A 22,400-nucleotide genomic window follows, 5' to 3' on the forward strand; every position below is an offset into this window, starting at 1 on the left:
GTTTATTTTTAGAACGAGGGTTCCCCCTCCGCCCCTGTGTTATTTTATGTTTGTTTATTTTGATTGTTGTATGCATGACGGCGAGCGCCGTATGTTTGTTATTGTTTTGTTTATTTTTAAAACGTGTCCTGGCAGAGGCGAGATCGGTGCTCGTCCTCTGCCAGGTGTAATGAAAAAAACTCGTGCAGAAGGTGGCCATCTCCTGAATTAATTAAGTGATTAATTTTGTTGCTAATCGGGAGATGGTCACCTGAATACAAAAAGCCTGCAGCTCTCTAGATCGAGGTGGGGTGTTGGAAGGAGAGCGCGAGAACGAGAGGAGAGAAACGAAACTAAACGAAACGTAAAGATTCCAGGAACAGTGACAGCAACTGCCCAGCCTGACCTGGGATCGTATTATTTATTGTTTATTTTGTGTTCGGGATTTGTTTTTGTTTAACCTTTTATTTTCGCTCTTTGAGCAAAGTGTCTGTGTTTAAATATTTATTTTATTTTTGTTTGCTTTAAATAAAACGGCGCCCGCGCCACTGCACCGTACCTTTTGTTTTTGTTGTGCCTTCTTCTGGTCTGACGTCACCACTAGCCATCCCTGTCACAGTCACATTTCAAACACAGGAGTTTGGCTGCAATTTCTATTTTTGGAATGAAAACAGCCAGCCTCGCCCTGTTTATTACAAGAAGGACAGGGCCTGTGCATTTCAAACTTGCCTGGCTCCCCTCCTTCTTATTATAGCCGTGAGGTAGAGTGAGCCAGGAGCCACCTCCTCTACATTACCATTCTAGAGGGAGTAAAAACAAAACACATCAATCGCATGACCGTCGCAGAGGGCCATTTCAAGTCTATCTAATCGGGCAACTGTCAGGTCGACCAAACTGTACAGCACTACCCATGAATGATTACTGTTACGATGTTTTCTTACCTGGCATTATCATCCTTTCCTGATTGAAATTCCCGCTGAAAGGTGGTATAGCAGAGACAGACGTATGTAAACGTGTCACACGCGCACTGCACTAAGCAGCTGTGATTCAACAGAAAAAAACACAGATACACAGGGATGGCAACAAGACTCCTGTTGCATAGCAGCTTCACCCACTCCAGGTTTTACCACGAGCTTGATTGGCCACAGTGTATAGGTAACAAGCTCAGGTGTGTGGTCTTAAACTCAGTGAGTGGATCAAACTGCTATGCAATAGGAGACTTATTTCAATTCCTGGAAACAGGTATAGTCATGACAACTCAGTTTGACCTGCAATTTATTTTTCGATAGATTTGGGTTACTGATAAAACTTGGCTATTTAGTTTTCCACAGACATTTTTCCTTCAATAACACTCCAAGTTCCCATCCTTCTTGTGTTACATGTAACAAGACCCCACCTGAGCCGTACTGCTCATGCATGTCTTATTAAAATGTAACTCAAGAAGGGAGTGGATGGAGAAAAGGAAGCCCCTTACTGACTACAGATCTTCAGGGCTCAGTTAAGCAAAATGATCAACAGCCAACCACAGTTGTGTATTATTATTATTAGGCTTATAATTATTACTATTACTGTTTTGATGGATGCCTAGGTTTTGACTACATTATAAAAATTCACAAAAACTAATTATCACAGTATTGTTTCCAAGTCTTGCTCTGATGCAACGTGACAATACGGCTGCGGTGCTACTGCTCTTTACTTACCTGAACAGGTGTGTGTGTGTGTGTGTGTGTCAGTGGGGTGTGCGTGTGTGAGGTACGGGGCGACGCCAGTATGTATATGGTTTAATTCCAAGCGATAGCCGGTTAAACCGGTTTTGAGGGGGTTGTCTAGTTAGGCGTTAGCCTAAAATTGGAAAAGAATGTGCAAAAAGACATGAGACCCAGGAACAAAGTATATAAAACAAACAAGTTCCATGTGTCATGAAAGTGGGGCACTGAGCCGCACACCAAGGGCACATGGAAGAGCTCTGCACGCCAGAGCACTGCACGCCACAGAAACCCCCAATTCAGACTGAGCCTCATACCCAGAGCACTGCACGCCATGGAAACCCCCAATGCAGACTGAGCCGCACACCCAGAGCACTGCACGCCACAGAAACCCCCAATGCAGACTGAGCCGCACACCCAGAGCACTGCACTCCACAGAAACCCCCAATTCAGACTGAGCCGCATACCCAGAGCACTGCACGCCACAGAAACCCCCAATTCAGACTGAGCCGCATACCCAGAGCACTGCACGCCACAGAAACCCCCAATGCAGACTGAGCTGCATACCCAGAGCACTGCACGCCACAGAAACCCCCAATGCAGACTGAGCCGCACACCCAGAGCCCTGCACGCCACAGAAACCCCCAATGCAGACTGAGCTGCATACCCAGAGCACTGCACGCCACAGAAACCCCCAATGCAGACTGAGCCGCATACCCAGAGCACTGCACGCCACAGAAACCCCCAATGCAGACTGAGCCGCATACCCAGAGCACTGCACGCCACAGAAACCCCCAATTCAGACTGAGCCGCACACCCAGAGCACTGCACGCCACAGAAACCCCCAATGCAGACTGAGCCGCATACCCAGAGCACTGCACGCCACAGAAACCCCCAATGCAGACTGAGCCGCATACCCAGAGCACTGCACGCCACAGAAACCCCCAATGCAGACTGAGCCGCACACCCAGAGCACTGCACGCCACAGAAACCCCCAATGCAGACTGAGCCGCACACCCAGAGCACTGCACGCCACAGAAACCCCCAATGCAGACTGAGCCGCACACCCAGAGCACTGCACGCCACAGAAACCCCCAATGCAGACTGAGCCGCATACCCAGAGCACTGCACGCCACAGAAACCCCCAATGCAGACTGAGCCGCACACCCAGAGCACTGCACGCCACAGAAACCCCCAATGCATAAGCAGGGCTATCAGGATCACACCTAATTCAAAAAGAATACAGGGGAGCAACTCAGGCAAAGCAAAACAAAGATTCCAAAATTGTGAAATTAACCTAAAGCTTATTTTGTGTTGAAAATTCCACATCATGGAAAAAATGATAAATCACATTCAAGAACCAATCACTGTTTAGAATATGTACATTATATCTTAACTTGTGTACAGAGACTTGAAATTTTGCACTCTTTTTAACTGACTGCAGATGTATGAGAAACTGGATTTGCTTAGTCTATATTCCCATAGAAACTTTCAATGGTTTAAATAAAACGGATTACTAATAAATGAAAAGTAAACAAACATTATGCTGTCTGAGTCTAAACAGAAGGTGAGTCAGCTGTGCCCTTCATTCAATATGTTAAATTCTCTTTGGCAAGAACTGTGAAATTGAAATACCGTGGCATATGGTTAGATTTCACTTTAAGCTTCACTGACTGTATAGATATGATCATTAATAATGTAATTGTAAAGTTGGCGCCTTACAGCAATCTCGTTCTGCCACAAGACACAAGATTGTACAAGAAGTCTTGCTACCAGTTTGGGAATATGGAGATGCTGTTTTGCTACTAAAACTACTCTGCAAAAATGTATACTGCAGTGTGGTTCCATGACACATCACTGTGATATGTATGAGACACTGGATTTACTTCATCGAAATTCACATGGAAACTTTCACTGGTGCCAAATTACATTTAAGTGCTTACAAAATCCAATGCCAGCCTATCTGACCAGTATGTTGCAATGTTTTTCTAATAATTATTCATTACGTTCAACATAAGAAGGTTTACAAACGAGAGGAGGCCATTCGGCCCATCTTGCTCGTTTGGTTGTTAGTAGCTTATTGATCTCAGAATCTCATCAAGCAGCTTCTTGAATGATCCCAGGGTGTCAGCTTCAACAACATTACAATAACAATAACCTTCCTGCTGAAATAAGGGCACATGCCTCTCCCTGTTTTAGGGATCTATTATTGCAACATTGAAAACATCTTGCAATTGTTTTTAACTTTATTCAGCTGATTGCGTATGAATTGAGCACACTATGTGCATGGTACGAATGAACGGCTGTGAATTGCACCCTGCCTGCAGTCCTCTGGGACACCCTTGTAAATGAGATGTTCCAACTCGAGGGTCTGTCCTGGGCTGGACATTTTAAACAAATAAATCCTGTGCGTAGAACATACAGCAGAGTTCAAAGGGAAGATAGATAGATAGACAATAACAGTTTAAAGGAACAGTAAGTCCTCTTTTTATAGAGCATGGTATATAAAACAAATTCAAATCAATCCTGATGTTTTAAGACACGTTTCATAAATACACCGGCATTTAAATATAACACGTTCCAATTTTTATATTCCTGTCGTCACTAGCCTTTGCCTTGTTTTGTGTGATATACGATAAATGTATAGTGTAAACATAACAGTAAATTAAGAAAACAAAACAAAAAAATGAACCCCACTGTCCAAAGGAAAAAAAAAAAAGTTTGAAAACTACATTAACATTATGGCCTATTCACATGGAAATAATTCAATCTCTTTTTTTTTTTTTTTGGTTACAATTTATGGATTATGTGGCCCATCTTATGCTAGTGAAAGCAGCCGTCCCCTCCAGTGTGCCGCGGCTGCAGAGATGCATTTCACTTTTTGCTGTCATATTTTAATAAAAACTTTATGTGACTTTGCATAGCCACTTAGATTTGCATTATCTTCAGTGAATACAACTATATCGTCATTTTTCCAAAAAGTACATTATAGGTAGCCCACCCTTTCCTGCAACAGAAGTTTCAACAGCGACAACTCCTGTTGATTTTTGCGTGTCCATACTTTAATATGTATAATATTTCTTTCATACATGTATGCGGATTTATTATTAATCGACTTACATCGCAACCAAGACATGTAGAATATCTCTTTCATCGCATACTGGAGTGCTCAGAGAAGTGTTTCACTCACGTGGATTTGCTTACACTAGTACATTACTAAGGCCCTACCTATTTCACGGCCATGAAAAACGTGACACTAACCGTGAAATTCATTCTTCACTGTGAAAACTGTCTATTTGTGTACTTTTACCCTACACTTTAAATCCAATTATGTTATGTGTATCGGTCCAGGTTCCTGATGTGATTATAACAGACATATATAGAACTAGACCCGCCAACGGCTGACTTTGAGATTTCGGTATCTTGGCTGCTTATCGGTCTGCCGCTGAGAGCACTGTAACCAATGTAAACAGGCAGATAGGCGCAGCGTTTTTCGGGGTTTAATTTATTTAGCTTCAATAAAATTGGCCATTCAGCCCATCTTACTCGTTTGGTTGTTAGTAGCTTATTGATCCCAGAATCTTATCAAGCAGCTTCTTGAAGGATCCCAGGGTGTCAGCTTCAACAACATTACTGGGGAGTTGGCTCCAGGCAATCACAATTCTCTGTGTAAAAAAGTGCCTCCTGTTTTCTGTTCTGAATGCCCCTTTATCTAATCTCCATTTGTGACCCCTGGTCCTTGTTTCTTTTTTCAGGTCAAAAAATTCCCCTGGGTCAACATTGTCTATAACTTTTAGGATTTTGAATGCTTGAATCAGATCACCGCGTAGTCTTCTTTGTTCAAGACTGAATAGATTCAATTTTTAGCCTGTCTGCAAATGACATGCCTTTTAAACCCGGGATAATTCTGGTTGCTCTTCTTTGCACTCTTTCTAGAGCAGCAATATCCTTTTTGTAACGAGGTGACCAGAACTGAACAAAATATTCTAGGTGAGGTCTTACTAATGCATTATAAAGTTTTAACATTACTTCCCTTGATTTAAATTCAACACTTCTCACAATATATCCGAGCATCTTGTTGGCCTTTTTTATAGCTTCCCCACATTGTCTAGATGAAGACATTTCTGAGTCAACCTTAACTCCTAGATTTTTTTCATAGTCCCCTTCTTCAATTTCAGTATCTCCCATAAGACATTTATAATGCACATTTTTATTGCCTGCGTGCAATACTTTACACTTTTCTCTATTAAATGTAATTTGCCATGTGTCTGCCCAGTTCTGAATGCTGTCTAGATCATTTTGAATGACCTTTGCTGCTGCAACAGTGTTTGCCACTCCTCCTATTTGTGTCGTCTGCAAATTTAACAACTTTGCTTACTATATCAGAATCTAAATCATTAATGTAGATTAGGAATAGCAGAGGACCTAATACTGATCCCTGTGGTACACCACTGGTTACTTCGCTCCATTTTGAGGTTTCTCCTCTAATTCGTACTTTCTGTTTTCTAAATGTTAAACACTCCCTAATCATGTGCATGCATTTCCCTGAATCCCTACTGTGTTCAGTTTGAGAATTAATCTTTTATGCGGGACTTAAAGCTTTCTGGAAATCTAAATAAACCATGTCGTATGCTTTGCAATTATCCATTGTCGATGTTGCATCCTCAAAAAAATCAAGCAGGTTAGTTAGACACGATCTCCCCTTCCTAAAACCATGGTGACTGTCTCCCAGGATATTGTTATCATATAGGTGATTTTCAATTTTGGATCTTATAGTTTCCATAAGTTTACATATAATATAAGTCAGGCTTATTGGTCCGTAGTTACCTGGTTCGGTTTTGTCTCCCTTTTTGTGGATCGGTATTACGTTTGTAATTTTCCAGTCTGTCGGTACAACCCCTGTGTCAAGAGACTGTTGCATGATCTTAGTAACGGGTTAATTAATCAACGTGCCTTTGAGTTTATGAAAGGAGTGTTTGAAGCAGATGAAAGGCAAGTGTGGACGGTAACAAATACATGTACTTCTGCATCCAGAACGATTGCGTCAGGACTTGAACCAGAGCCAGACTAAACAGAAGAACATTACAACAGGTGGGGGTTTAAAACGCACAGTAAAGTAATCTAGATAATTGATAGATAGAACAGCAGTCTAAAGTCCTTAATATAGCAGAAGATAAGATTATTAAAAGGAGTTTGAGTAATTAGAAATTGTTCCTGACTTACAGCTGCATGAGCAACTCCTCTTAGTAAACCTACAGACTTAATCTTGCTGTGGGGGGTTCAGAGCAGATTTAGCAGACACTTGATTGTTCAAATCCTGGCTCCTAATCATTCCAATAATATACCAAAACAAGGGAAGTTCTCAAAGCCATGACTGGGAGTAGGGCTACTGTGAGTTTCAGGTCCTGCTTTTTGATATCTTAAGCTTCTTACTACATTTGAAGGTAATATGGGACACATCTATCAAGAACTTTCCACCACAGGTATTTGCAATACTGGGTGTTTGAGTTTACAGTTTAAATGTTAGCCAGGTGCTAAACGATTTGATTGGATCTTGTAAACTGCAGAAATTCATGCTGTCCTTAGTGATTACACAGACAGATGTGTTCAACAAAAGACAAATACATCTTTTTTCATATTCAGATGGTTTGATTTCATCTAGATTCTAGTTCTATAGTGCTGTACTTGAAATATCTGCATATAAGAATTTAAAGTATCGAAAGAACGTCAAAACTACCAAAAGATATTTATTACCAGTACAAAAAAAGACTGTCTGTCTGTACTGATATTTTATCTGTCTGTACCAGTCTGTCTGCCTGCCCGTCTGCCTGACGGTCCGTACTCACTCTGTCTTGCGCTCCTGTCTGTACTCACTCTGTCTTCTTGTGCTCTTGACTGTACTCACTCTGTCTTGCGCTCCTGTCTGTACTCACTCTGTCTTCTTGTGCTCTTGACTGTACTCACTCTGTCTTGTGCTCCTGTCTGTACTCACTCTGTCTTCTTGTGCTCCTGTCTGTACTCACTCTGTCTTCTTGTGCTCCTGTCTGTACTCACTCTGTCTTCTTGTGCTCCTGTCTGTACTCACTCTGTCTTCTTGTGCTCCTGTCTGTACTCACTCTGTCTTCTTGTGCTCCTGTCTGTACTCACTCTGTCTTCTTGTGCTCCTGTCTGTACTCACTCTGTCTTGTGCTCCTGTCTGTACTCACTCTGTCTTCTTGTGCTCCTGTCTGTACTCGCTCTGTCTTGTTGTGCTCCTGTCTGTACTCACTCTGTCTTGCGCTCCTGTCTGTACTCACTCTGTCTTCTTGTGCTCCTGTCTGTACTCACTCTGTCTTCTTGTGCTCCTGTCTGTACTCACTCTGTCTTCTTGTGCTCCTGTCTGTACTCACTCTGTCTTCTTGTGCTCCTGTCTGTACTCACTCTGTCTTCTTGTGCTCCTGTCTGTACTCACTCTGTCTTCTTGTGCTCCTGTCTGTACTCACTCTGTCTTCTTGTGCTCCTGTCTGTACTCACTCTGTCTTCTTGTGCTCCTGTCTGTACTCACTCTGTCTTCTTGTGCTCCTGTCTGTACTCACTCTGTCTTGTACTCCTGTCTGTACTCACTCTGTCTTCTTGTACTCCTGTCTGTACTCACTCTGTCTTCTTGTGCTCCTGTCTGTACTCACTCTGTCTTGTGCTCCTGTCTGTACTCACTCTGTCTTCTTGTGCTCCTGTCTGTACTCACTCTGTCTTGTGCTCCTGTCTGTACTCACTCTGTCTTGTACTCCTGTCTGTACTCACTCTGTCTTGTACTCCTGTCTGTACTCACTCTGTCTTCTTGTACTGCTGTCTGTACTCACTCTGTCTTGTTGTGCTCCTGTCTGTACTCACTCTGTCTTCTTGTGCTCCTGTCTGTACTCACTCTGTCTTGTTGCGCTCCTTGTTCTCGTGCAGCTCCAACAGGTTGATAACAGCCTCCCCCAGGAACTGATCCAGCCCCACCAGGGCTCTGTGCATCACCACGATGCGCAGCATGCACCTCTCCTGGTTCCCCTGGTGGAACACAGGCAGCTCGAAACTGGCCTCCTCCCTCCACACCGGGGCCAGGCTCTTCTCAGACACCGAGGTGGAGAACTTCTCCTTGCCCAGCTGGATGATGGCGTAAGCATCGTTGGTGCCGTTCTTCCCTTTAGCCTTCAGGCTGTGGGCCTGGAGCACAGTCACATTCACGTTGGTGGGGTACCACTGCTGGCTCTGCTCTGCTAAAGACATGATCCCAGCGTGTGGAATCACAGGGAGGACCTCCTTAGAAATGAGGTGTCAATGGTTCTCTCCTGGTAAAATAAATAAATGGTGGATTATTTAAATAAAATTAAATAATAAAATATGATATATTTCAAAATGTTTCTTTCTTATTCATTCTTTCACGCTGAAGAACTCAGTTTGACCACCTTCCACAGCACAGCCAGGCACTTACCTACTTTCTTTAAATTTCTCTAAGTCTTGATAGATTCAAACGTACTACTTTCCCTACAGCAGCCCAATACTTTCCTTCTTTCCTGTATTCACCACTAAGCTATTCAAACCTGCTGCCTTCCAACCTGCAGTCCAACATTGTCTTATTTTCTGATTCTTTTTACAATATATATATATTTTTTTAATTACTGCTTTTTTGTAAGTCTGTGTGAAGCGCCTCGAACCTCTTGGTATGAAAGGAGCTCAACAAATAAAGTTTATTATTATTATTTCTTCTTGAATTTCAGCTCCACTTGCTCAGTTTGCTTTTTTCCTCCAACCAGCTGGACAGCAATCTAATACAGTACAGCGAGTGCACTCCTAGGGCTATTTCACAAGAGTATCTCACTCCTCCTCCCTCTCCTCCTAGCTTCTTAAAGCAATAAGCACTGCCAAGTAACCGCTGTGGAAACAGCCAGGTACTTACAGCCAGGTACTTACAGCCAGGTACTTACCCCACCGGTTTCACAGAGCAGCAATAACAATATCCCAGCTCTTCGAACGCTAGTTAAAATTCTCAAACATTAATCCTAATCGGGGTCTGTGAAACCGGCCACTAAATATGTACAAATCATGTGACTTAATTCAATATGCCATTTATTGTATTTATTTTTTTTGTAAAAAATAAAATAATGTAACCACACACACGCGCACCACGTCCAATAAAAAAACTTGGAACTGCTGAACAACAATTCCTTCTGTCAAACTAATGCGAATGTGCTCCTTGTTTGGTTGTGTAATATATCACTTACTATCCGATTCATACATATTCCAAAAGGAAAAGCAAAGAACCCTTTTTTAAAGTTACAATAACCAGCTATTATTGGAAGGCCTTTTAAAGATTACTTGTGTGTTGTTTTCTGCCTGGTTCACCGTCGGTTTGCTCGTCTGTTTTACACTCTCCTCTCCACCCCCCTAGCACAACAAACAAACCGGTATCAAGGTCCTATTCAATGTAAACGGTCAGCCAGCTAAATCAATACTCAGCGTTGCGCTTTCCAAGTTTAACACAAAACATGACTTTATTATGACAAAAATATTTACCTTTTTTCCAATAGAACTTAATGAACGTTCTACTCCGGCGTACCTCGTTTTCCACACGCGCCAAGTTGATGTTATTACAAATATATCCTATAGAAGTCGAGAAAAACAATTAGGCACATTTTTTAAATGAATTTAAAAGCCCAGGAAAGTTAATCCTGGCCATAGTCTAGTCATTTTAACAAGCGACCCCCGAATATACTCGGATTATTTAGCTCGCCGCGGTAAATTCAATCAATGCCAGAAAATACAACTGGCAAGTCCCAACAATACACAACGCCAGGTATAATAAAAGCACGTCTATATAATTACATAAGCATCCAATCTGGCGTTGTTTTCCTTTGTTTTTTAATAAACAAACATCCCCAATCCTGTTGTTGCAAAACTGGCTCCGAACTTCCTACTTTACTGAATTCCATTCACTCCCTGACCATCCCGTTTATCGATACCAAATCTGCTATTGGTCCACGCCCGCTGTCAGTCAACCGCTCTTCGGCTCTCATTGGCCGGGAGTCTTCCAGTAACAGGTTGTGTGTAATAGTAGTTTCGGGTAACAGGTAAAACTGGAACACAGCAGGCAGTCGCTTGGCAACAGCCAGTGCGTCACCCCCCAGTTTTTCTATTGTATTTTTTTTTATATAACAGGGCACCCGTCTCCCAGCACACGCTGAGTAGTATAATACCCGACATGGAAAAAAAAAAAAAAAAAAAAGACTTGCTGTTTGTGTGTGTGCGCGCACGGGTCTATTTTATTTATTTAAAACGAATGCACACCTTTATTAGTAATAGACAACTGTTATTGAGTATTATTAGTTTGCATGTTCAGAGCCTTTCATTATTGGAGAATGTTCCTACTGGTACCGATACAAATTCTAGGTCCACGCCGTCCTTATATCATTTGAACCAGAATAACCACCATCTTAAAGATGAAGCTAACTGATTCCCCCATAGTCTATGTTTTCTGAACTTTGAAAATAAGTTAGGGTATGCATACAAATATAAAAAATATAATATAATATAATATAAAACGAAAGCAATCGTTTTTTGGCCAGTACCTTCACGTAGCCTTGTTATGACAAAACAATAAATATATTATATATGTACATAAATCTGAAATACAATGCACTCTGTGCTGGACAGAGGAAATATGTAACCTGTGTGTCATTCTCTATCAGCAGAGTGCTGTACACCACACATATTATTACCGCGGAGAACTATACTGTATTTCCAAAGTCATGCGAGACACATACGCCATCTGCTGGCTTATACCGTACACTGCGCCCTTTCAATATCTGTAACTATTGCTACAGTGCAGAGTTAAACATACCGGTGCGTTTTAATTAAGCAACATAAAACACATTCTAGTATTTCACATACTTGATATATTACATTATGCATTTCAGGTACGCTGTGGTGTTTGTTTTGGTAGCACATGCACTTTGTGTGCGTGTAAATTACTATTAATACAATAATAATAATAATAATAATAATAATAATAATAATAATAATAATAATAATAATAATAATAATAATAATAACACAATTCTAAAATATTATCCAACATTTAAATAATAGTTTGGAAACAGTTACTTCACAACTCAGAAATAAATAAAAAAACATATTTCCTAAAGCGCCGCTAGTGCTTTTAGAAGGGGGCCAACTTTAGCTGACATTGTTTTCCTCAGTAAACAGACGGAACATATTGCCAAACTTTAACAAAACAAAATACGCAGCAGAGACAGCATTAAAAAAAAGAATACAGAATCAAACATAAGAAATAAAAAAGAAATGATCCAATAGTTCAACAACTTACAACAAATTAACACAACATGAATGACCTGTAGTTTCAGCAGAAATACAATAAGATCATGTAGAACACAGACGAATAAAGGAAAATAACTGGATAAGAGACTCAATACCTGAAATCATGATGCCTGAATGATTAAATAGAAAGGAAGCGCAGATAGTCACACCATTAACTATGTAGTAAATGACATCACAAGCACATTCATAGAGTCGAATAGAAATAAGCGAGTGTAGGTACGGCAGCAGTCTTTTGGGGGGCTTCTTACTGGCAGTAGTTTGTACAAGAGCCCCTCTAAACCCAGGTCAGTCGATTTTGTCCACGTGCTTTTTCCGTCCATCCGATGAGACGTAATGCCGAGGGCTGCTGTAAGTGACTCCGCGGCAATTGTTGATGCTTATCCCCCTAGTCTAAGTCACTTTGGATAAAAGCGTCTGCTCATGACTAATTAATACTAATTAGAATGCTCTTCTGGTTCACTCTGATTAATTCAAGGTTACGGCTGGGGCTGTACAAAGGGCAATACAACATGTGTTTATATTACTGCTCTTTTTACTCGGTAAATTGATATCATTAAACGTGTTATTAGTGATTTATCCTTCCTTCGTGGTGTTGAAAGTTGCTCACGGCATTTGCAGGTATTAACGTCGTGGAATAACAGCTGTTTGATGTTTCCCTTATGCATGTTCAACACAGTAAAAGCACAGCAAAGTGTAACAAAGCACAGTGAAAGCATGAAGCCTAGGGAAGCATTGTAAAGCACAGAGGTATGGTAAAGCATATCATAAATAATAATAATAATAAAAACATGGCAAACCAGGTAAACTATGGTAAAAATGCATAGTATAACCAAAGGAAAAGCATGGTGCAAAACAACACGTTTATAAGGGTTAACATAGCCATGCAGCACAGCCTATAAAAAACACGTCTTTCTTAGATGTGTGACCTACAATATTACGGCGCGCCTCAGTTTTGTGACACTGCTAAGCCGCGATGACACCGACCAGTTTGAAAAATGAAAAAAAAAAAAAAAAAAAAACTTTCATTAAAGTTTTAACTTTGGTTGAATCCCTCTCAAGGTAAGAACTTTTGAAAATGTTTTTGTATCATGTCTTGGTTTGATGTTCCCTTATTCCACCTATTGTAGACAGAAAGATTATAATTTGAGTCTAAGATATTTGTTATTTTAAGTCGATTTCTTACTTAGGTAGAGAACAGTTTTAGCATACAATTAAAAAAAAAACAACTATACATTCTTTAAGTAAATATGTATATTAAATGCATTAAATAAGATGATACATTTTAACATATTTCTTTTTTTATTTAGTTTATTTATATATATATATATATATATATATATATATATATATATATATATATATATATATATATATATTGAGCAGTTTTCTTGGTGCATAACTATTTTATTATATGAATTGCATTTTATTATTAATAAAACATTTTAAATATTTGCTTAAAGTTCATAAATATATACAAAATAATTAAATAAAAAAAAAAATTAGTTTTATGTGTTTTTTTCATATGAATGTATTTGTATTATTACTGTCGCTGAGGCAGAGACAATGAATAAACAGGGCATTGATACTGAGGTGGTGGAGACCAGAATGGAGCTGAGGGAGTTCAATGGGAGGAGGAGGTTTTACCTCAGCAGGATGAACAAGTGGAAGAGTAAGAGGCTGAGAGAGAAACAGCAGCAGGAGAAGAGCAAGGGGCGAGAGGGGGCAGAGGGGGAGGGGAGCGCTCGCTCCAAATCCGAGGGCCTGGTCAGACCGGGGAGGTCCCAGATCTTCCGGGTGCCACAGGAGAGGAACGAGAGGAAGAGGAAAGTGATGTTCTCCAAGTCGATCAAATCGACAAACGAAGAGACCAAGAAGAGGAGAATGATCTCGACGACCCTGCCTGCCAGGGCTCCTGCCAAGAGGAAGGGAGACCCCTTAAAGCAGGGACCCTCGAGGAAGTGGGGCAGGGCAGAGGAGCCGGAGAAATCCAGCCCCCACAGGAAGAGGGACTCGCGGCCCGGACCCTCGAATCTGGGCCTGACAGGGAGCTTCCTGGTCCTCCGCTCTCGCCAAATCTTCCGGGAGCCCACGGTACCCTGGAGATCTTCCCCTTCCAGCAAGAATGACCAGGACTACAACACTGCTGACTTCAATCGCACAGCTTTCCCCACTTCTCACTGCAAGCCATCGGCCCAGGGTTCGAGACCCAGGGCCTCTCGAGGTGAGAGAATCTAGACTTTTGTACCGGGTGGTATCGCAGCTACAGAAGCAGTTTGTATATAGTTCAGTTTGTAGACTTCCTCCGCATTAACCAGTCTTATTCCAAAATCCAAATGCCATATTTGTTATCGAATATAGTACCAGGGGCATTTTTCTTGTTCAAAGTTCAGGCATCGCCACAGCAGTCACTGATGTCAGAATGCCAACCGGCTGATGACATGTCAAAAAATACATGAATTAATGTGTCATCGTGACATCATGTTAATGTGTCATTGTGACATCATGTTGTATCAAATTACTCTCAATTGCTATTAAGAACCGTGTCTTTTTTTTTAAAATGCATTTTAATGCCTTCTTTGTATTTGAATAGGAGAGAAGGAGCCCTTCAATAACTTGTATTCAATGGGCTCCATTCTGGGTATTGGAGGCTATGGGTGGGTGTTGGAAGGACACCGCAAGTCTGATGGTCTGCCGGTATGTAGAGTCCGATTCAATATGGCAGCTTCACATTCAGCCAACCTGTCGTTTGAATTCATCAAGTTTATTTTAGCATTTCTACAGTTATTGACAATGCCTCTGATTAAACTCTTTTGCTTTCTGTCCAGGTGGCAATAAAATTCATTCCCAGGGAGATGGCGAACAACTGGGTGGAAATAGTGAGTTCATGAACATGTTACGGAATCGGTTTGAAAGTATCTCTAGTTGTCATCTCCGCAATGCATTAAGCACCTGCTCCCCCCCCCCCCTTGTCTCTTAGCCCCAGGAGAAGGGGAGGCTGCCCCTGGAAGTTGCCCTGCTGAAGCTGGTTGGCAGAGCTCCGGCGCATCCCGGGGTCATTGAGCTCCTGGAGTGGTTCGAGCAACCCGAGGCGATCCTTCTGGTCCTGGAGCGGCCGCATCCCTGCAGTGACCTCTTCGATTTTGCACATTCCCAGGGAGGCCTTCTCAAGGAGCACACCGCCCGCAATCTGATGCACCAGCTGGTGGTGGCGCTAGAGCACTGCCACAGACGAGGGGTGCTGCACAGGGACGTGAAGCCCGAGAACATCCTGGTGAAGACCGACACCAAGTCCCTGAAGCTCATCGACTTTGGCTGCGGGGATCTGATTCAGGACTCTGTCTACACAGAGTTCGCCGGTGAGTGACTGCAATCACAGATCTCAGCGCCATTTTTCCTTTCAAGACTGACCTGATCGGGGAGCCTTGTTTATAGTACCTTGTTGCTTCTATCTGTATATATTTCGTATTTATTGTGTTTTTGCACAAATTGTGTGTGATATTTAAACTATTCGCTGTAATAGTTTTTACTAATTACGAGTATTGTGTGCACTACAGCCTGTTGCTTGTTCCGTCCCGCTGCGTGAAGCCAGCGGCTCGAGTCGCTCCTTCCCAGGGATCAGGCAATTGTGCTCTTCCCCCAAGGCTGCATTGCTCCAGCTGGAGCTAATTTTATGTCTCATTTTTGCTCATTGTTGGAAAGTATTTTCTCTTTGTGTGCTTCCTGTTTTTTACACATTCTACACGCAGGCCTGTCTGCAATGTGGTGCTCAGCACACATTATTATTATTATTATTTATTTATTAGCATTATCCAGGGTGACTTACAGTCGTAAACAAAAATACATTTCAAGAATGCAGCAAGCAGCTGCTGGACTTAGCAGCACTGCGTAGGACCGAGATACTGCGTTGGTTGTTGCTTGCAATTGGATCACAGTATCTTCATGCCGTTTTGGTGACAGCTTTTAGCTGTGGTTTTGCCAATAATGGTTACATTTCGTACTTGAAAAGGAACTAAAGCCTATTTTGCTGCCTTTAGTACCAAAATATTAAACACGGGAAAAATGTTAACTGCAAACCTGAAATGACAAAACTGAAGCTTTTGTGTTTTTCTTTATACACACTGTACATCTCTAGAGTATGTAGAAATTATTTTTTAAATAATTAAGTTTTAAAACCACAGATACTGTCAAATTATTAGTAAATTATATAACATCATATATGCCACTGGAGCCTATCAACCTAATCAGATAATATTAATTAAAAAAAAAAAAAAAACATCTTATACGACTAAGCATAGATTTAAACAGCTAGTGTTTCTCCCTCTGTTAACTGTCTATTATTACAAAGGCAGACACACAGCTGAAATCAATGCCATTCTTCGCAATCGTTTTAATGAAGCCTGACCTACTGCTGTTGTGTGGTTAGAGTCAAGATGTAGTGTTTCTACTAAGTAAGCAGTAAGTTCCTCTGAATTAGCTCTGTGGGATGAAAATAATGTACAAAACACAGCTGCCTTGATCATCGGTGGCCTCGTCGCATACAACGCTGACAGACTCAGAATCGTTCATTCTGCCTGTAACAGGGCGAGGAGCCCTGTACATTGATTTGTTTATTTATTTTTAGAACGGGGTCTCCCCCTCCGCTCCTGTGCAGGTTATTGTTTTGTATTTGTTTTGTTTGTGATTGATGTATTTATATGACCGTGAAGCGCTGTCTGTATTGTTTTTGTATTTATTTATTTATTTTTAGAACGGGGTCTCCCCCTCCGCTCCTGTGCAGGTTATTGTTTTGTATTTGTTTTGTATTATGATTGATGTATCGTGAAGCGCTGTCTGTATTGTTTTTGTATTTATTTATTTATTTTTAGAACGGGGTCTCCTCCTCCGCTCCTGTGCAGGTTATTGTTTTGTATTTGTTTTGTTTTATGATTGATGTATTTATATGACCGTGAAGCGCTGTCTGTATTGTTTTTGTATTTATTTATTGTATTGTTTAGTAGCGTGGATGCGTAGCCCCATCCACAGTAATTAAAAAAACTTGTGCAGATTGTGGCCGAGGGGTAATAGAATAATTGCCAGCTAGTTAAACCCCTCGGCCACAGTATAAAAAGCCTGCAGCTTTCCATATTCCAGGGGTGGGTGTTCAGAGGAGGAACGAGAGCGAGCGAGGAGCGAGAGAGATTAATTTAAAAACAAAACTAAAACCTATGGTTTCCGTGATGGCTGCTGCCCAGCCGGACCTCAGTATTGAGTCTTTGTGTTTGTGATTGGTTTTGTTTAATTATTTATTTTTGCTCTGTGAGCAAGTGTTTTCTGTTTAAAAATTTTTAAACGTCTTTTGCACTGCAGTACTTGCCTTTGTTTTTCTGTTCCTGCATCTGGCCTGACGTCACCACTTGCCATCCCTGTCACACGTGGTGTCAGGGTGGGATCAACAGGGGGTTCCCGAGTGGCGCATCCAGTAAAAGCACTTGCGTAGAGTGCCGGATGCACCCTATAGTCTGGACGTCGCGAGTTTGAGTCCAGGCTATTCCTTTGCCGACTGAGGACGGGTGCTCCCAGGGGGCGGCGCTCAATTGGCCGAGCGTCGCCCGGGGGGAGGGAGGGTTAGGTCGGCCAGGGGGTCCTCGGCTCACCGCGCACCAGCGACCCCTGTAGTCTTGCCGGGCGCCTGCGGGCTTGCCTGTAAGCTGCCCGAGAGCTGCGTTGTCCTCCGACGCTGTAGCTCTTGGGTGGCTGCATGGTGAGTCCGCAGTGTGAAAAAAAGCGGTCGGCTGACGGCACACGCTTCGGAGGACAGCGTGTGTTCGTCTTCGCCCTCCCGAGTCAGAGCAGGGGTGGTAGCAGTGAGCTGAGCATAATAAAAATAATTGGCCAGTCCAAATTGGGAGAAAATAATAAAAATAATTGGCAACGACTAAATTTATAAAAAAAAAAAAAAAGAAGTGGGATCAACAGCGTCTCCTGGACGCAAGCAGAAAAAGGTACTGCAGGAAACAGTACTGCACTTTTTTGTTTTTGTTTTTTGTTATTATTACCTGTGAGGAAGGAAGAGGATGGGAGGAAGGAGGAAGAGCTGCAAGAGGCAGCAGCAACAGCTGCCACCAGGGGACATTGGCCCGATCTATGTAGTAGATGAGTGGTGCCCTGGTTGTGGGGAGTTTGGGCACACAGTGGCCATCAGCCCCACCCAAACAGAGATGAGGAGAAGGAGGCAGAGAGGAAGGAAGGCACGGGAGGAAGAGGAGAGGTGCACCCACTGCATGCTGTACGGGCATGAGGAGCACCACTGCCTGGAGGTCTTCCAGGAGACAGACCTGGAGTGGGAGGAGCCAGAATGTCCTGCGCCTGAGTGGGAAGAGGAGTGGTGCACCCACTGCATGCGGTACGGGCATGAGGAGCACCACTGCCTGGAGGTCTTCCAGGAGACAGACCTGGAGTGGGAGGAGCCAGAATGTCCTGCGCCTGAGTGGGAGGAGCCCGAACGTCCTGCGTCTGAGTGGGAGGAACCCGAACATCCACAGCCCAAGAGGGGGGAGTCGGTGCGTCCACAGCCCAAGAGGGGGGAGTTGGTGCGTCCACAGCCCAAGAGGGGGGAGTCGGTGTGTCCACAGCCCAAGAGGGGAAAGGCCGAACGTCTACAGCCCACGTCTTCACCAGCAGAGGAAGAGTACCTGCTGGTTCCACCTCCATCTATGTGGGAGGACTGCTTGCCGCTCCCACCTCCACCAGCAGAGGGAGAATACCTGCTGGTTCCTCCGCCGCAGTGGGAGGACTACCTGCCGCTCCCAGCACCACCACCAGGGGGGGAAGGGGAGGAGCCCCTGTCGCCTTCGCCACCACCCGAGTGAGAGGAGCAGGAGCTGCCTCTCCCTTCACGACAGGACGGACCGGGAAAGGAGTTTGGCGGTCCACAGGCCCCTTTGCATAGGCTGCTGAGCAGAGCAAGGGGGAAAACCACCGTGTCGCAGTGGCTGAGAAGAGGGCCAACCCCAGCACCACCGCTGGTCCTGGCTCCCCTTCTGCCATCGCCTTCCGAGGGTCCGCTGCCACCGTCGCCTCCCGAGGGTCCGGCGCTGCCCTGTCGTGCTCCGCCCGGGGATGCCAGTTCGCCACCGCCCAGGGATGCCAGTTCGTTATCGCCTGGGGATGCCTGCCTTGCAACGCCCAAGGATGCCTGCCTTCGGGAGGGGCCCCTTCCGCCTTCGTAGCCAGAAGGGGAGAATCTTGCATGTGCCCTGGCCTACAGCAGGGGAAACAAGGCAGTCAGTTTTCAACGATGAGCCTATCTGCCTGGGGTGACAAACTGGGCAAAGGACCTCCTCTCAAGGGCAGTCCCCAGCAGCTCAGAGTGTAGGCTTCACACCTAGATGGTGATCCTCATCTGGGAGAGATTTGGGAGAGCAGAGGTAGACTTATTTGCCTCCCAGGAATCAACCCACTGTCACCTCTGGTTCTCCATAATAGGTTGCGGGGACCTGCTGGCATACCAGTGGCCGAGGCATCTGTTATACATCTTCCCACCGCTCGCCCTGCTCTCGCTGGGTCTGGAGAAAATCAGGCAGGACTGGGCCAAGATGCTTCTATTAGCCCTTTATTGGCCCAGGAGACTCTGGTTTTCAACTCTGATTCAGCTTCTGAGAGGCCAGCTGTGGAGACTGCCGAAGACCTGCTACCTGCTCATTCAGGCACGGGGGACCTTATGGCATCCCAACCCATCGAGCCTTCAGCTCTGGGTCTGGCCCCTGAACGGTGACATTTGAGCTATCTGGGTCTGTCCAATGGGATTACTGACACCCTACAAAATGCCAGAGCAGCGTCCAAAGTTTTCCCAGTACGGGTACGAGTAGGGCGTCTTTCAGGTGTGGTGTCTGCATCGTGGGTTCCACCCCACGACTTCTCCCATAGCAGTAGTACTGCAATTTCTGCAGGATCTGTTTGATGAGGGGAAATCCCTCTCTACATTAAAAGTCTAGCTGGCAGTTATATTAGCTTGCCATGTTAAGATTGACTAGGTCTCTCCAGGAACTCACTTCCTGGCAGGGCAATTTTTGAAAGGGGCTCATGTCTTGGGCCGCCTATGAAAGACAGAGGCCAGGACAAAGGTTATGCTCCTACCAATACTGCCTTTTTGCTGAAGACTATCTCGGCATTCCATGTCAACCAGTTCTGGCCCTAGCATATTATGTTGACAAAACGAAAAGTTGGAGGCAGTTCAAACAATTTTTTGTCTGCTATGGATCGAAGTCCCATGGTCAAGCCCTATCTAAGCAGCGGCTGTCCAAGTGGTCAGGACTGCCTATGAGATGGCCAACTTGCCCCCTCCAGAAAAGCTCACTGCCCATTCCACCAGGGGCATGGCAACTTTGTGAGCCAGTATGACTCCTTTTTGACCAGATTTAATTTTACAATCTTCATTAGAGAAATGGTGTTTCTGCAGGTCCTGTTATCTATTTTTATGGTGCGAGATGTAAACAAAATCTGTTTGAAGCTTGGTACATAGTTCTGATAATAATCTTCATTTGTTTAAAAAGTCTATGCGTAGCTGATCCTCACAGCACAGGATTTAGCTTAACAAATTGAGTTTTTCCATACCTCTTGTCACAGTAGTTTTGGGAAGGAATTCAATAGGCATATTCTAATTTAAGCAAATATAAAGTGTACTTTTCTACATCACACTGGGGCTTAGCCTTGTAGCATTCCGGTCATTCCGCAATCTTGCCCTTGCGACGGCTTTGGTACACTCAACCATTCAGTAATGGTTACATTTCGTACTTGAAAGGGAACATTAGGTTATTATCATAACCCTGGTTCCCTGAAATAGAAATGTAACCATTACCCTTCAAGGTCGCTGCTTCCATGGTTGCTGCAGGAAAAATGACGCTGAGATCTGTGAGCGTAGTCTGAGACCTCGGCGTCTCAGGCTCAAAGAGCAGCTTTCGTATACAGTATTCAGGATTCAGGTCTTCAGCATGTACATACCTATTTGGTAATGGATACATTTCTATTTCAGGGAACCAGGGTTATGATAATATGAATCGATCTGGGGCTAGGGGTCGAATGAGATCTGGGGCTAGTTTTACAAATCAGTTTAAAGCAGCAGTCTGCTAAATCCAATTGACTTCCTTAAAAAAAAAAACACATTTAATATAGACTTGCTGAGTAGATTTCTACTAAACTTTATCATTCTGTCTTAAAATATTGTTTTTTGAAACAGGTAAAAATCAGATAGCTTGTGAGCGAGCAGCCTGCTGAGTGCTAGCAGTGCTTTGTGAAACTGGTCCCTGGTTTTGTTAAATCAAGGTAATAATACACTGAAGTGTATTCTGTATATCGCAGTCGCTTGTTGCTTGTGCTCTTGTGCGCAGCTGTTCTCTTAGCCCTGCCCTCTCTCCCAGGCACCCCTCAGTACGCCCCCCCTGAGTGGGTGTTACAGCAGCAGTACCATGCCCTACCTGCCACCGCCTGGTCCCTGGGGGTCCTGCTGTTTGACCTGGTGTGTGGGCACCTCCCCTTCCGAAAGGACAAGGACATCATCCGCGGGGTCCTGAACTTCAACAAAGGTGTCTCCAAAGGTGAGTTCATGAGGGTGCTTCAGGGTTAGTTTTAAGGACCGCCCCTGTAATAGTGCCTGTTTGGTGGGAGCCTCTGATGTGATGTCTCACTGCCTCCTGACTCCCTCACGGTTTCTCCTCCCTGCCAGAGTGCCGGAATCTGATTCGACGCTGCCTGTCACACTGCCCAGAGAGCCGTCCGAGTCTGGAGGAGATCCTCCTCCACCCCTGGATGAAGTGAGAGGCCTGGCTTGCAAGGTAAGGGGGCAGCCGTTTATTCCTAAGGGTGCCAGTATCGGTACATGACATAAGGACTAGCATTATAGTTAACCATTATAACATTGTGATGCTGTTGTGATTGGTGAAATGGCACCATTCTGTAAACCAGATGTTGCATCTTATGAGAACATTTTTAAATAACTCTTCCTTGTCTCTAGGAGTCCTTGCCGCTCAGCTGTCCTGGCAGGGAGGAGAGAGGCAGGGTGTGTGGAGAGGTGAGGCCGGCGGTGGGAATGGCCCACGAGGATCCGGTACCGGCAACGGAACTCCCGCGAGACCCAGCCCTGCTCGCCCTGCACAGAGACAGAGAGAGAGGGAGGGACGGAGGGAGGGGGTAAAGAGAGGGGGATACATTCGCAGCTATTAATCCTGAATCAATCAATGAAATACAGAATCAGCTGTGCACCTTCACAATAAAAGTGTGCAATCTGATTTTGTAGTCCTTTATGTTGTCTCTTTTGTCATATTTTAACAAATATTTACATCATACAAACAAAAGGCAGAGGGTTTGGAACCACCAGCTCCA

General features: G+C 43.9%; 2 protein-coding genes across 4 annotated transcripts in view; one reads left to right on the forward strand and one right to left on the reverse strand.

Annotated features, from left to right (window-relative positions):
• Window positions 1–10,668, reverse strand: part of LOC117397857 (rab11 family-interacting protein 1-like) — a 32,097-nt gene extending 21,429 nt beyond the window's left edge. Inside the window, exons 1-3 of one of the 3 annotated variants that reach the window (XM_059013792.1) lie at window positions 10,533–10,668; window positions 10,224–10,310; window positions 8,587–8,998 (exon numbers count right to left, since the gene is read on the reverse strand). In XM_059013792.1, the coding sequence (XP_058869775.1) occupies window positions 8,587–8,936 (350 nt within the window). In that variant the 5' untranslated portion in view covers window positions 8,937–8,998; window positions 10,224–10,310; window positions 10,533–10,668. Of the gene's footprint in view, window positions 1–8,586; window positions 8,999–9,141; window positions 9,725–10,025; window positions 10,112–10,223; window positions 10,311–10,532 lie in introns of those variants that run through there. The other 2 variants (XM_059013794.1, XM_059013793.1) reach the window with 2 other exon arrangements.
• Window positions 10,669–13,607: 2,939 nt separating this feature from the next.
• Window positions 13,608–21,909, forward strand: LOC117971324 (serine/threonine-protein kinase pim-2-like). The gene is made up of 6 exons (XM_059013569.1): window positions 13,608–14,265; window positions 14,635–14,738; window positions 14,870–14,920; window positions 15,028–15,400; window positions 21,440–21,616; window positions 21,745–21,909. The coding sequence occupies exons 1-6, from the start codon at window positions 13,608–13,610 to the stop codon at window positions 21,834–21,836; spliced, it is 1,455 nt and encodes a 484-aa protein (XP_058869552.1). The 3' UTR covers window positions 21,837–21,909.
• The last annotated feature ends 491 nt before the right edge of the window (window positions 21,910–22,400 follow it).

The sequence above is a fragment of the Acipenser ruthenus genome, chromosome 46, assembly GCF_902713425.1.
Source record: "Acipenser ruthenus chromosome 46, fAciRut3.2 maternal haplotype, whole genome shotgun sequence".
NCBI lineage: Eukaryota > Metazoa > Chordata > Actinopteri > Acipenseriformes > Acipenseridae > Acipenser > Acipenser ruthenus.

Bases quoted from the DNA above. Each gene is read 5' to 3' on its own strand.
- LOC117971324 (XM_059013569.1), top strand. From the start codon at position 13,608: ATGAATAAACAGGGCATTGATACTGAGGTGGTGGAGACCAGAATGGAG. The intron at 14,739-14,869 runs GTATGTAGAGTC...CTTTCTGTCCAG, and splicing joins GCAAGTCTGATGGTCTGCCG to GTGGCAATAAAATTCATTCC. The intron at 14,921-15,027 runs GTGAGTTCATGA...TCTTAGCCCCAG, and splicing joins CGAACAACTGGGTGGAAATA to GAGAAGGGGAGGCTGCCCCT.